The sequence below is a fragment of the Epinephelus fuscoguttatus genome, linkage group LG12, assembly GCF_011397635.1.
Source record: "Epinephelus fuscoguttatus linkage group LG12, E.fuscoguttatus.final_Chr_v1".
Lineage (NCBI taxonomy): Eukaryota > Metazoa > Chordata > Actinopteri > Perciformes > Serranidae > Epinephelus > Epinephelus fuscoguttatus.
The window spans coordinates 20,001,722-20,017,832 of record NC_064763.1 but is presented as its reverse complement, the minus strand read 5'-3'; the positions used below and the strand labels follow the sequence as shown (position 1 = coordinate 20,017,832).

Below are 16,111 nucleotides of genomic sequence, written 5' to 3'. Positions count from 1 at the left end.
TATTTCACTGATTTTAAAGAAACTTATTTTTGGGGACAGAAATATTAATGCGTAACAAAACTGACCCAGATATCAAAGCCACTTATTTGTGTAATAATCACATGAAATGCACCACACTGAAGGAACACGAGAAATGAAGGGGCAGTACAATGTCATGTTTGTCCCGTAGGAGGATGCCTGTGTCGGGACGCAGTACAGTAGCACTATATCATGGACCAGAGGTATACGCCCGTATCAACTGTAGAGGTCCCCATTTTACCGGCTGCTACAGGCACACCTTTGTTGCACCTCCTCTTTTGATTTCCACGCAGTGGGCCACAGGGCAGGACGGACAGAGAGAGGCTGCGTGTGGACGCGTGTACACCAGGGGAAACACGCCGCACACGAGCTGAGGGTGAGCTCAAGGAGAAGTCGCTGCTGCCTGGTTGATCAGTGTAAACCCGGCGCAGAAGATGCTGCTGCGCTTGAATGAATGAGAATGCTGACGCTGTATGCTGCGCGGCGCGCTGGAGACATGCGGTACTCTTCACTCCTCCGTCAGGTCACACTGTAGTTACTGTAAAGTCGATCCAGTCAGTCACACAGACATCCTACATACTCTCTCCTCTCCTGCTGGGATTTGTCCTTGCTGGATGCCGGGATGCCTGCTTCTCCTCTCGTCACACTGTTCTTAGGTAAGTTCAATGCACGCTCCCGGCTGCAGTTGGGATCACAGATTTTATGCTGAGGAATCATGAGAGAGAGGTGTGTGTGTGTGTGTGTGTGTGTGTGTGTGTGTGTGTGTGTGTGTGTGTGTGTGTGTGTGTGTGTGGACTCTCAGACAGGTTTTAAAATGTGCTTTTGGAGACAAGTTTTGTGATATGAGTGAAGTCTGTGTGCTGTATTGCTGTTTGCAAAGTACATCCTTTGGAAAAGTGCTCTAGTCATCAGTTTTAGCGTTTATAGAAGACAGTTTTGGAGCTTAGAATGTAATGTAGAAAATATTGCAGCACTGGCATACTCATAAATCCATGCCATTTATTGTTATAGATAACACTAAATCCAATATGGCAATTTTAAACCCACAGTTGAGGATCACGTGTCCAAATGGCAATGTTTAAGAAATATAACCTATTGCAAAGGTCACTATAACCTGATTATGACTCCTGGTGGTGTTTTATCACAGGGATATTATAGAAATACCGTAGTGATGTCATTGTTCTACTTTAAAGTTGCAGAAAAAGTAGGAGCGGCTACCATAGCCACTATGCTGTGTATATCATGATAGAAATATTATCGGAAGATGAATGGTTTACTTTGTGTTTCTGAATGAAAATTGGAAATATGCATCACATAAAAATCTCGCTTTCGTCCGTGAACTTTAAGGTCCTGAAACCTCACGTGAAGCTGGTTGTTGAACATTGTAATTGTAGTATTTTACTTTATTTATTACTATAAAACTGGAGCAAGTGCTGACATTCATCGACAAATGTGCCTTCTGCATGAATGAATGGCACATTATGTTCAAGGACAGGCTTTTATTCTTCAGTTTTTAGGATTTTAGAGGTGCGTGGTTTCTGGATGATTTAAGTTTTTCATCAAAACAGGGTCAAGGTGACTAGTTTGCAATGTGCCTGGTTGTAGAGCGTTTTTTCCCCTGCATTGTTAGCTCTGTTTTTCCACTCACCAAATGACAAATGCATCGCCTAAAGTCTTGCATGTCAGTACATATTTTTAGTTTGGTGCAAAGGAAATGGAAATCTCTCCTCATATATCGAGGTTTTTTTCATCAGCTCTTCAAAGTTTACCCACACTTGTTTACTCTGACAAAGCACATCACATGAGTAGATCCATTGTGAAATGCACGTCGTTGGTTCCCACTGCCTGTCTGTGTGTTAGTCAGCATGCATCAGACACGTGTGAGCACATCCCAGCTCGGCGCTCAGCCGTCGCAGCAGCACAGGGCCATGACATTACAATTAGTCCAGTTGTCCATGGGGTGATGGGAGCTTTCATTAGTTGCATTATAGGAGCGAGGTTCGACAGGCCATGGCATAACACAGCATATTCTACCTCATGGCGCTGCCTCCTTTTCGCTCTGCAGCTGAAAACTTGTCCTCGCTTTTTGCCGCAAATTAAATGCAGCTGAATAAATCAGACGGAGCCACAATTAGATTTTCGTTCTTGATGAAAACAGTTGTACGTCTCTCTGAGAGAGTGTAGCTACAAAGCTCCACATATTCGTTAACTGACAACATGTTTGAGGGTGGTCTGCCTTCTGAGCAGTGCTGACTTCACCTCAGGATTAAAGTACAGCTCACACCCAAGCTATGAAGATTTCCAAGGCATGCTGTGCTGGAAGCTATTATCATCCAACAACTGCCTGTTCGTGTGACCTTGAAATGAAGATAATACAGTGTCCTAGGCCAGTATCAAACAATTAAAAGCCTTTTTTACAGGATAATTTTTCATCCGTCATTCAAGTTGGAAAAAAAAACTAGCCTGATGAAAATGAATTGTTTTCCTAATTGTCAGAGGCTGAGTGAATGGCGATTGAGGATTTATGTGCCAAGGGGATGATGAGGAAATGAGGCCTTTTGTGTCCTTCGGGGTGGACATATACTCTCCAGTTCTTCCCTTGGACTTGTCTCCTTCACCCGCTTGCTTTTTGGTCCACACTTTATTTTTAGTACACTTTTTATGTGACCTTTATGATACTCTTTTTTTGTGTCTCCTGCCTGGTGCGGTACAGAGAAATATCACGGATATCCTCAAAGATTAGCCGGAGCCAGTACCTCCCTGTGTCATCTGACATGCACGGCATTTCGGGAACCCTCACTGCAACCCAGTCGCCAGAAAAAATGTTGGCAGTGTGCATTTTTGCGAACTACGGATAAGTTACATTTGCAGGTTATCATGAAGCAGATACATTGACACTTAATGTTATGGAAGCGATCATGTTTGGGCTTAAAATACATGGTTTTAGGGGCGCAGTCCCAGCTGGAAATGCAGCAATGTCTCAGTAAAACAACACTTTTTGCGCCACTTTCCCTGCAGGAAAACCCTAACCCTAACCTGCCATTACTGTAAGAAACACCTGATTTTTGTGGCACTATTCCTGCTGGAAAAATAGTGATGGGTTGCTACAAAATACCCTCATTTGGAGCCCTAAAAACTACTGGAAACGCAGCAATGAGTCGCTAAATCACAACCGATTTTGTTGTTTGTTGCTCTTCAACAGTGGTCTGCAGCTTGGCAGCATGGTCAGTTCATTTAATGTCGTTTTAGAAATGTTGACATGATATGTATGAAGCGTAAAAATGTAATATATTTGGTGTTTGCAGAAATGTACAATGCCAACTTTTTTTTTTTTTTTTTGGTTGACTGGGCTTTTCACTCGGAGAACGCAGACCCCCACCAAGGCTACATGCCCTATCTTGCAACGTTTACGAGACAGAAAAATAATTTGTGTATCTGCTCTGTGATTTGGATCCGCACCAAAATGTAATGGGCTCTTCTTTGGCCCTATGCTATGCTAGGGCTATGCTATGCTCTTCCACCAAGTTTCATGAAAATCGGGCAAGTAGTTTTTCTGTAATCCTGCTGAGAAACAGACAAACAACAAACCGGAACGAAAACATAACCTCCTTGGCGGAGGTAATGAGTTAAGCCATATCTGTCCCCTCGTCTCTATATATAGAGGAGATCACCAGCGGCAGGCGAAAGGATTTGTCAAGTGTGGAGATGACAGAAGTCTCCAGTGCCAGAGGTTAGGATGTGACATCTTGCAGGGCTCTGGCCTCAAATCTCTGGCAGCCGCCCTCCCTCATCTCCCCTTCATCCCTCTCTTTTTTCTTCGTGCCTCCTCTTTCCGCCTCTGCTGCGTGTCTCATAGGTGACTTTGACAGTCAAGAGACTCAAATAGGTAGATAGCAAGATTTGTTGTTGTTCTGTCGGATGAGGGAGTAGAGTGTCAGCGGACTTCACTCCTCCTCCTCCTCCTCCTCCTCCTCCTCCTCTCTCTGTCTCTCTGTGATGCACATGCCATCTCTTCTTTGTATCAGTCCAGATTCACCTTGGGTCTCCCTACGTGCTTGCCAACATCTCGCTCGCTGCCCGTCATGTCAGACACTCTAAGTTAGTCAGAGCAGAGCACTGTCACATGTCATGTGCAACTTACACTCACAAGACACTATGAATACATCCAAGGTAAAGGGTTGTTTCACCCAAATTATAGAAAGCACATTTTCTCGTTTACTTTGCATGGCAAAACCATGCAGTTTTTTTTCTTTCATATGTTTTTGTGCAGGTTTCAGATTTCCATGGCTAAGAGGCAAAAGGAATGACTGCAATTACCAACCCAGTTGCCAGAATAAATGTTGGCATTGTACGTTTCTGCAAGCTACCAACACATTCTCACTCCAACCTTGTCACATATTGACATTTGCTCATGGACTTTCCACGTCCACATGTCAAGTCTCAAGTTCTGCCTGTTACATGCATGGTTGTCTTTCAAAATACACTTGAGTTTTCACAGGAAATTTAATGTTTACATACAGTCTCTTTCAAATAAACGCACTATGTCGGGACAACACCATGAATTGACTTTTTTTCCCTTCAACAACAAACACACATGGTTGGGTTTAGGCAACAAAAGCACATAGTTAGGTTGAGGAAAAAAGGGTGAAGGTCAGTGTTTGTTGGACCCATCCACCACCACTCCCGCCCGCCCCATTTGTGCTTTCACCACCATAACTTTAGTCCATGCCCTGCCGGGTTTCCCCCGACACCGCCAGGTGCCGTTAAACTATAACAACAACTGGTCGCGTATCATATCATCAGACATTAAGGGATGCCTTTTGTTTTTGTTGGTTTCTGATGCTGCAAGTCACTGCAGATTTTGACAACTTCAGAGTGAGACCGGGCTCAAAGTACAGACACATCACATTTATACCTTATTAGTACAAGTCACATGGTAATGGTTAGGAAAGCATCATGTTTTGGCTTAAAATACCTGCTTTGGTGGCACTATCCCAGATGGAAACATAGCAGTGTCATACTAAAAAGACAAGTGTCCCCGCTGGAAACTCAGTGAGAAGTCACCAAAAAACACCCACATTTTGTGGCTATTTGTACGCATAAAAATGTATAGATAGTCAGTCTTTGGCTTCTCTCAAAACATCAAGGGTATAGACAGACACATAACACAATACACCATTAAAATACAATTAATATATATATGATACAATAGTACAAATAGGCAGGTAGGAGCAATAAGTCATAAAAATAGTAGTGTTCCCCGATACAGTCGTTCTGTGTTCATTAACTGTATGGCATAGGGAATAAAGCACTTCTTATATATGTTCCGGCTGGTTCTTGGGACCCTAAATTGACGCCCACATGGTAGCAGCTCAGACTCTGAGTGTAATGGATGTAAGGCATCAGCAATTATGTTTGGCCTTCCTGCGTAGAGCACTGTCATATATAGTGCTGAGTTGTTTCTCTTGCTTTGTCTCGAAGGGCGAGAAGAAATTCTATGGAGTATGTGATGAGTGGAGGGATTTGCTGTTGCCCAGTGACTCCATTGTTCCCGATTGTTGCAAAATTGCTGCCCCTGAATGGTCAACCAAACATCTGTTGACCAGAAAGGTCATTAGTCAGCTAGATTTTATTGGTTGCTTAGTCACAGAAAAAGAAAAGAAAAAAAAGTGAAACTCTACTAGGAGCTGCGGCTTGTCAAAATAAATCAAAACCTATATGACCGGACCATGTGGGAATTTAATTTTAAAGGACAGACACAGAAGTGTCCACACTCAGCAGTCAGACAGGAGTCAGGTTAATTTCCAGGGCTGGTACCTGCGGTTATTCCACAGGCTAGTTAATAACATGTTGGGCAGGAAATCCAAAGTGTGGGATCATTTTGAGAAGGTGAAGGACGAACCCAAGGTGATATGTAAACTCATCTTCATTGATCGACTACAAACATGACGTATCATCTGAAACATGGAAGTAGCTACATGCCCATTAGCCCACAGCGTCATTAACAGGCGGCTCGCTCAGTATGTGATGTGCACTTGTAGATAAAATATAGGTCTATATTAATGAAGGTTCATTAGTACGGAACTCTTCAACTCAAACCATTGTGTTGCCCCGCCCAAACTATATCATTTAATGGTTAAATTAATATCATAAACATGCTGGTGACGAGTTGACTAATGGCTCTAAATGACGACTATTGGTCGATTAAGAATATTCTTAGTCGGGGGCAGCCCTAACAGAGATAGGCAGAAATTAAGTATAGTAGTTGAACCAATTAGGCTTTCCTGCAATGTTAAAAATGCTACGATTACGTAGCATAGCAACAGGCTGAGCATCTTGCATAGATAAGAGACAGTAATATGTTCTGGGCAGATTGGGCGAGATGAGACCAAGTGTTTTTACAGTTTTTCTCAATACAAATCTTACATTAAAGACTTGACATAGGGTAACACATAATATACAATGATTTGTCAATATAATGCAGCTTGTGTTCTTTGTAGTCCGTGTTTCTCTTACTGCAGAATAAAGTGATGAAGTCCATCTTCAGCCTGACTGAGCTCAGAGCTGTTATTGATGGCAAAGACTTTGAGCTCCTGAGATTGTATGACTTCTTATTTTGTTGATATACAACCACGAGTCTTATAGAATTATCTCATGTAACAAAATTACCAGTATACTTTCTTCTGACAACAGACGCATGACAACTGGCACTGCGTGTGTGTGTGTGTGTGTGTACGTGCGCAGGCATGTGGAAAGGGTGAGTTTTAATTAGCTGAGCGCAGCAGCAGGGGGGAACTTCCCCTTACTGAGCGCCTATTCAGCCAGCTGACAAAAATCACTGTGACAACGTCGTCTCTCTCCCCTCTCACCCCCTTCACATCTTCCCCCACCCCTCACCCACTCCCGCCCTCCCTTCCTCCCTCCGTCCATCTAAACAACCAAAACCCATCTCTCTATCTCACTCAAAGCATAACTGGAGACTTTGGGGAGCAGCTATGCAATCCATACAAGCCAGTGGCTGTGTATAAAATCAGCCGTGTTGCAGCCAAAGAGCTTCAGGCGTCGTATTTATTGCACAGAGATTAAACACTTCCAGCGTGCGCTTACTTACATGACAGGTCCTTGAGGAGTTTGCACTAATTGCTCATTTTAATGAAGAGATTTGGTTTTTTTACCATTTCAAACAGATCTCAGGGGACACCTGGTGAAAACAACAGGCGGAGAATATGATATGATGTTAGTCTGATTTTGATTTATTTCACTCAGATATTCAGTCAGGTATGACCATTGTTTTTCCAACCACATTATTCAAATCTTGCATGGATGGCTGCCAGAATAATGCTTATTTAGGGAGTCACATAACACCCCGTGCACTCTTCACTGTTTCTCTTGCTTTGAGGGCTGAAAAAACAATGTTTTGTCGGCTGAAATTCATGAGCCAGGATCTAGAGGCTCTTATTATTTTACTAGATTGCCGTATTTTGTTGGCAGCAGTCTCAAAACGCTTTTAATATTTCAAAATGTCTTTTCTTCGAAATGTCAAAATAAATCATGTTTTGGAACAAAGCTGTTTAAAGCTGAGTTTACACCTTGAATTGCTTTTGAGAATTTAAATGTCTGACTGGACAGGAAGCATTCTCTCCGCCCGGCTGTTGGGAGGCTTTTGTATGGCTCCAGTTTCCTGTAATGGAGACCATATGTTCTCCATGTTTTCACTGTGAGAAATGAGGTTGATATTCATTTCCAAAATATTTGTCTTGGGATATTAATTCCACCCACCACACAGATTTATGGGCTGTTCAGTCATGCATGTGGGTGCGTTTTCTTGAGTGCGCTGTGGTGATTTAACGCCATGCTCATGTTTGGCTGTCAATGAAACACAGTTGTTTGTGAGAAGTAAACATTCATGAAAGACAGCAATCATGCTTGTGGCTACCAGTGATTCACTTCCCCACAACGCTTATCTGGATCACTGTGGAGCCATCCGGATCATCTGAGGATTGTTGATGTTGTGTGTGAGCCTCTGTTTCTCTAAATGAGATGCTGCATTCACATCAATACCAACAGGCTGGCCTTTTGTAAATGACAGGGAGCGATACTGCAGTAAATGTAATTTATTCCTCTTTCTGTGTGCAGACTCAACTGATGCAGACTTTAAAAAAATCTGATCAATCTGACAACATGCTGCAGGGCATGTCTGCTGTCTGAAAATTTCTCCTCAAGGTGTCCACACAGGGACTGAACAGAAAAGCATAGCTTTAACAAGCTATGAAATATACTGTGTACACCTGCTGTATGTTTCTGCAGGAGTTAATGCTGTCTGATATCCTCTTTAACTGGCTGTTAAACATAATGGACATGGCCATTGTGGCATCACTCACTGATGTTTGGGCTCTTGTTTTGAAGCCTCAGATTTGGCATTTTGGCTGCCACCATCTTGGATATTTGGAGCCAGAAGTGACCATATATTTTGAGGGTGGAGCTGTGCAGGAGTGGATCTGACCCCTACACTATGGCAATGCCTTGCAGAAAACTGGTTACTCAAAGCAGCCACGCCCTTAATTATGAAAAAAAGCTTTTTATGTAATTTAAAATTTCTGAATTTTAAGATCACCCATTTATTCAGATTCAGATTCTGAATCTGAATCTGAATCTGAATAAATGGGTGATCTTAAAATTCAGTCTGCGACGCCAGGGATCAGCACGCTCGGGGCCCCTCCCCTGCCTGCACCCGGCACACAATGCGCCAAACCCTGATTCCTGTCCCTGCAAGTGGTGGGTCCACATGGCGATGGCACCATGTTATTTCTTTGGGCTGAGCCTGACCGGGCCCCATGGCCCAAGACCCGGCCACTAGATGCTCGCTGACGTCCCCATATCGGGCGAGGTGCTCGAAGTCCGAATAGTGTATTTAGTCTAGCCCCTCCCCAGGGTCCACTTTGCTTTGAGAGACCCTACCAGAGGCTATTAGCTCCAGACAACACAGCTCCCACGGAAAGACACGGAAACCCCTCCTCCATGTTAAAGTGGCGATTCTCAGAGGAGAAGCTTTTGATTTACTGGCCCATCTACATTGTAACCCTCACCTACGGTCATGAGCTCTGGGTAGTGACCGAAATAATGAGATCGCAAATACAAGCGGCTGAAATTAGTTCCTCTGTGGGGTGGCTGGGCTCAGCTTTAGAGATAGGGTAAGGAGCTCGGACATCTGGAGGGAGCTCGGAGTAGAGCCGCTTCTCTGTCCCACTGGTAGGAGGCCCCGGGGCAGACCCAGAACACACTGGAGGGATTACATATCTTATCTGGCCTGGGAATGCCTCGGGAACCTCCAGGAGGAGCTGGAAAGTGTTGTTGGGGAGAGGGATGTCAGGGGTGCTTCGCTTGGCCTGCTGCCCCCGTGATGATAAGCAGATGAAAATGGGTAGATGACTGGATATTAAAATTCACCCCCATACAGTTGTTTTGAACAGAGAAATTAGCTACAAAGACCAAAACCATGTTTATACCAGGCTGTACACATGTTTATTTCAGTTGTAAAGTTGGACATTTTAACATGGGGGTCTATGGGGACTGACTTAATCTTGGTGCCAGCCTTAAGGGGCCATGCAAGGACCTGAAGTTTTTGGCACCTTATGGTGGCTAAATTTTTCAGCCCCATAGGTTGCCACTTATTCTTAACTGATGACATGAATTAATGTCTTATTAAACCCACTAATTGATATAGATCTGTTGAACCAAGGACTAAGAGTGTGTTGCAGCTAATTATGTTTTCACTGTCAATATGAAAATTGAGGTCAAAAAGACTGTCATGGCGGAGGATGAAAGCTGCAAAAATCTTCACTTCACACTTCAAGGAACTGTGAGAGACACTGTAAGAAACAATTTGAGCCTGACAGTCTAATCCTTATATAACCAAATAAATTCTGTATTGAGGCATTAACGTAAATTGGTTGGTGTTGCAGATATAATTAATACGGTTGGTGTTGCAGATATAATTAATAGGCTTAGTCATGTCTGCATGAACTGCAGAGGCACTGAATGATTTGTGAGCGCTGTGATGGCATGAGTGTGCCATTAACAACCACTGGCTGGAACGTATCAGGAATGAAGTGCACATTTTCCCTGGAAATGAAAAGCAAATAGAGTGAATTGATCCCTGTTTGCTTAGGATATCAAGTCACCCATTCGGCTGAGGTTAGGGAACTGCTATGCTTATTAAGCAATTCTGCTCAACTAAGCTTCCCTCTCTCCGCCGTACTCCCACTTCCGGACTCTCTCGCTCCTGCATTCCCTCTTTGTTTTCACTTTCTACTCATTTTGCTCACAGATGGCTCCCAACGTCTTCTGTGAATCATAAAACTACAATAAAGACCTCTTGCAGCCAGACCTACAGAGTCCATATCTTTGAGTTTTATTTGAAACAGATCTCATGTCTTATCCCTAAACATAGGTTAACATTTCAAAGCTGTGTCTCAGATCAGGGCCTATCTCCCTTTGAAGTTTGCATTGACTATATGTCAGAACAAGGACGAGGCCTGTCCCGTTCCAGAGTCCCAGAGATATGCTGCCAAGAACTGCAGTCTTATTGTGTCTAAAATGAAGAACGCAGCCTGTGTATCCTTTGCAGCCCTCAGCATCCCATAATCCATTACATGCCGGTCAATGGTTTAATGGTGCGATTCGGCAGCCTGTGTCAACTTGTAAAACTGGGAGATATTCAAATGGGAACGTCGAATTTACCAGGTGTTTGTGGTCAGGTGGTCATCAGTCACAGCCTCTGTTAGTCATAAGCACTGAGTAATGACCACCTAAACTCAAAAGCCCTGCTAGTTGTTCATCATGCTGGCCATTTGAGTTTTAACATTTGAAGACCACCTGATCACACCAGTTATTTTTCTAAGTACTGACAATCTATAAGAACCACAAAAACCGACTGCATGAAGCAGCAGTAAAGCAAAGTTAGTGTGCTAGGTTAGAAGGCTCCTGCCACACTGACTAGTATGATTAAAATGCTGTTATCTAAACAACTATATGAGCTGACTACGCCATTGTAGGGTGTAGGGGATGGTGAACGGCATGACATGAATGCAAGACAGCTGCCAAGCAGTAGACCACTGCAGACCGAATTTTAGAAACCAAACAAAAACAGCAGTTGTTCATTAGTGAGACATTGAGGCATGTGAAACATGGGTCTGTTTTATGCCACATCGCAGTGTTTCCAGCACCATTCCTGGCCCAAAATGTAGCGGGTCATCACTGCAGACACGTGTTTTTTTAGCGAGTCGTCGCTGTGTTTTGAAGTGTCGTTCTGCCTACAGACACAGATGGTTATTTAGTAAGTCATCACTTCATTTCCAACGGCATTTGTGGCCGGAAAGTTGGGTGTTTTTTCAGGAAGTAGTTACTGCGTTTCCAGTGGTGTTTGTGCCACCAAATGTAGGTGTTTTTAGTAACCTGTCATTTCAATTCCAACAGCTTTTGTGCCCCCAACCATGGTGTTATTTTTGCAAGTTGTAACTGCATTTCTAATGGCATTTGTGGCCGGAAAGTTGGGTGTTTTTTCAGGAAGTAGTTACTGCGTTTCCAGTGGTGTTTGTGCCACCAAATGTAGGTGTTTTTAGTAACCTGTCATTTCAATTCCAACAGCTTTTGTGCCCCCAACCATGGTGTTATTTTTGCAAGTTGTAACTGCATTTCTAATGGCATTTGTGGCCGGAAAGTTGGGTGTTTTTTTTTCAGGAAACAGTTACTGCATTTCCAGCTGTGTTTGTGCAGCCAAATGTAGGTGTTTTCAGTGACCTGTCGCTGCATTTCCAGCAGCATTTGTGCCCCCACCTGTAGGTGTTTTTTTAGCCAGTTGTAAATGCATTTCAAGTGGAATTTGTGCCCCTAAACACGGGTGTTATTTTAGTGAGTCACGACATTTCCAACTGCATTTGAACACTGAAATGTCGGTGTTTTTTTTAGCAAGTCATGGCAGCATTTCCAGCATTTTTTGTGCCCGTGAATGTGGGTGTGTTTTTTTTGGCGTGTCATTGCTGCATTTTCAGCAGCATTTGTACTCTCAAATGTGGGTGTTTTTTGCTGCATTTTCAGCAGCATACGTGCCCCCAAACGTGTGTTTTAAGCCAAAATATGTACTCATCTTAACCACCATAACCAAGTTTTATTTTGTGTGTAAACATAACCACAGCTCAACCACAGCATTTTGTAGAAACATAAAAAAACAAAGTTTTGCCAAAAGCTGTTTTTAAAGTGATAACAGCATTCTGAATATACCAGTCTGTGTAGCAGGAGCCGTCTAGCCTATATCTGTAATGCATAAACCACAACTAATGTTAATTTGATGGAGTGATAACATTTGAAATGGCTGAATGTTCATGGGTAAGAGAAAGATGAAATAATACGCATAGTGCACTGTGGGTGATTTAGGGCAACACTGTCTTCTAGAAATTACATTTCTATCTAATTAATATGCAACAGTGAACATGTTTTGCAGTAAATCCAATGCTGCTAGGATTACATTTTAATATCAGACATTATGAGGAAGAGGAAGCTACTGAGGTAACAGAGGAGTGTTTGCCATTAGCCTTTTAATGCCGTCGTGTACATAACACATTTTGGACAAGTTCATTTAGAGCATTGAAATGCAGAAGGAGGCATCCAATCATCTGAATTCAAATTAGTGGTGATAAGTGCATTAGTGATTCAGAATTCATTTCACAGTATCAAAAGTGTTTTCTAGTTATGCTGCAAGACAAACTAGTGTGAGGCTCACAGCCCTGGGGTAATTTGTGCCATTCAACATACAAACTGTAACATAATGAGTGGTCAGGAGGAAAAGTTTAAGGTTTATAACAGACTGCTATAAAATCCTATAAATCATATCTATAACATATTTCAGGAGGCTTGTGTGTTTCTGTGCTTGGTAACCTTACTGTTATTATTTTGAACTAAAAAGCGACTTTAAGCTGCGTTCCACCCTCACCTCCCTGCTATCCTGATGCTAAGTTAAACTATCCCTACTCACAATACCCAGGTTAATTACACACAGACAAATTATATGTACTGCAGTTTGCTTCTTCTTTAGTTAAACTTTCACAGTGAAATTGAATGCTTCTGTGAAGACTTTGTGGAAGTGTTTGCTCTTAATGCAGGTGTGCTTCCTTCCTGTTTGCTGGTGTTTTTGGCACCAGCTGTCTCTCTTACGTCTATTCTTGGCCTTTCTACCTTGGTGCTCATGCAGGCTGACAGCCTAACTGCAGTGTGTGAGGCTTCCAATAGATAAACAGAAAATGCTACACTTCGTGCTCTGATAGCTACCTTTGCTTTGTGTGTGTGATGCTGATGATGGCTTTGTGGCTGAAATGTGTCCGTTTCTTTTCATTTTGCCCACATTACGTAAGTTTATCTAAAGGTGCTGGCGTTTCGTTTGTTTTTATTGTTTGTGTGTGTGTTCAATTTACAAGAACAGCAGGAAGGAGAAAAAGGATCCATTGTTTCCTGAGTTTTACGGTTCAGGATGTGATTTGTTAAGAAGCCTAGGAGTTTGGGGCTGTGTCTGAGTGTGAGGGAATAATATCCCACATCAGGCTTATTTAGGGCAGACTGCTCGACTGAAGCAGTTTCCTCAACAGACAAAATAAAGCGAAAGGCTTAAGAGCTACAGAAAGGAAAAGATCGCGATCACAGTAGCTGTCTTGCCCTCATGACTCATTGACTGTTTGCCTCAGTTGTGCTTTGGCTGCGTTTCTGTACAATAGAACTCCTGATTTTAACAGCATGCTATGGTGTTTCTTGACCAGTTGGATTTTGTTGTAGCGATATGATATCGCAGAGTTTCCGGATCTCATTAATTCATCTGGTGATTATCAAAACTGATTGACAAATTATTAATGAACCAGACTGATCTTTTAAAAGTTCAGTAACTTTTATGACAGATAATCTGTTGAGAAGTCATGTTCCTCAAGCTCCTTCTCGTGTTCCTAATTGCATTTGCATGAATCCTCTTTTTCTCTTTTTTTTTTTTTCCTCGGGCTCGGCTTAACTTTACTTTTTGTCGTCTGTCTTTTTCCATTTACTTGTCTTTGCCAAGGATGCTGTTGTTGGCAGCGCAGCATATGCACGTGCAGTGATTGACACTGCAAATTGTTACAAATAAGCTAAAATGACAGTTGTCAGTATGTTGTCTTAGCATTAAGCATAGTTTATCTCTTAAATTGAAATTGGGCAAGATTTGTTTAAACTAAGCTGCTGGCTGACACAAACAGCTCCTCCTCTCGCTACTAACATTAATGTTACCTGCATGCAGTGAATCACATCAGCAGAGAGGGAGCAGGACAGAGGTCAGGAGGAATGACTTACAGTGACTGATAAAAACTAGCCAACACTTGACTCAGTATTGTGAGGTCAGGAATAATATTTAAATAGTGACTTTGCTGTTTTAAAAATTACAGTTGCTGCTCGAGAAACAACATTTAGTTTCTATTAAAATATTCATTAATCTTGTGCTGAATTTCTTATTTTTTAAATTAATTCATTTTCTAAAAAGCAATTAATTAGAAATTAAAAAGGACTGAAAAGAGTATTGATAAATTACATAACCAAAAGGAGTATCAGTACAAGTAGTGGTATTGATAAAATCTTAACAATACCCATCCCTAATTATCTGTCTCATGTACTACTGCCAGGATGTAGTGAAAGTTTCAGCAAATATGACAACTTTTATTTATTTATTTATTTTAAAAAGTTACCCAACTGAAGCTTTAAATAATGAATCCAAATTTCTCACTGAAAATTTTGAAGTTAAAGGGTTTCTATTAGTGCTGCATGATTTGATAAAAATGTGCGATCTGCGATTACAATATAATAAATAAATGGTATTAGTAGTCTTCTTGCTTGATTCAGTGTTTCCTCTACATTATATTAGGGGGGCTCTGACCTGACCTGACATAGTTATTGTTATGGACAGTGTGTAAATGACTATCAACAAACTGCTGTTACGCACAGTCAAACACGCAGCACAACACTGTACACACAGCGGAGCAGAGCCTGTGTTGCGTTCAGACGTTGTCACGTAAGTGAAAAATTCCAGCACATGAATAGGCCATAGCACAACACAGCAGTATGTCAAGTGGACTGAACCCGAGCAAAATTGCTCAATTTTTCATTTATTATATAGGTTGTTATGGAGTCCATGATTTCCCTGTGTCTCTTTGAGGTCTTGTCGTATGGCGTGACAAATGTTTGCGTAATTGTGCTTTGTTGTTGTTTTATGAGGCTCTGGTGTCTTTCAGTTGTCTCTTTGTCTTTAACGTTACACGGCTCGGCTTTCTCTCGCATGCATTCTTCGTACTTTTCCCTGTGTTGTCTCAAGTGTTGCTGCGGGACGTGGCGACTTTAGCGTTTAAACTTTTACACAGCACGTCTTTCTGTCCAACGTCGCCGTACCTGAATCCAAAGTATCGCCATGTAATAGATGTTGTGTTTTTTTCGCCGCCAACTCAGCCTGTTCATGGCTGTGCTCACACTCTTCTTCAGCGTCTGTGTTGGTCACTGCTGCACGCCGGGTGGTCATCTGACCATACGTGTTGCACACACTAGGATAGCTTGTGGGCGTGATGTCAACAAACTCCACACACTGCAGCAGAGGTAGTCACGTTCACAGGCACACACGTTAACATTTATTTATATTTAATCGCAAATCGCAGCCTTTTTTGCGGTTATGTAATCGCACAGCCTGACATTGCAATTACAACTGCGATTACATTAATTGTGCAGCACTAGTTTCTATACACTTAAGCCACATTTGACAAAACACCTTGGGGTTTGTTTTTGTTGTGTACCATAAAAAATGATGACAGTTGCATTTCCTTGTTCAACCCTGTGTTGTATAATGACAGTAAAAAAAAACCTTGAACCTTAAAGAAATGTCTTGTGATAAACTTGACTTAATTGTAACTTTAACATGATGCTCAACTCCAGGTTTTTCAAACCTCTAATGGGCTGATGAGTAAATTGGATTGTGACAGTGAAGAGAAGCAAGATCAAAGACGCATTATTACTGACATGCTTTGAGGTGTTTACTGCAAAA

At 42.2% G+C, this 16,111-nt stretch overlaps 1 protein-coding gene across 1 annotated transcript in view; it reads left to right on the top strand.

Annotated features, from left to right (window-relative positions):
• Window positions 1-330: 330 nt before the first annotated feature.
• LOC125899025 (CXADR-like membrane protein) overlaps window positions 331-16,111 on the top strand; it is a 91,397-nt gene continuing 75,616 nt past the window's right edge. Inside the window, exon 1 of the mRNA XM_049593173.1 lies at window positions 331-674. Coding sequence (XP_049449130.1) covers window positions 641-674 — 34 coding nt within the window. The 5' untranslated portion in view covers window positions 331-640. The remainder of the gene's footprint in view (window positions 675-16,111) is intronic.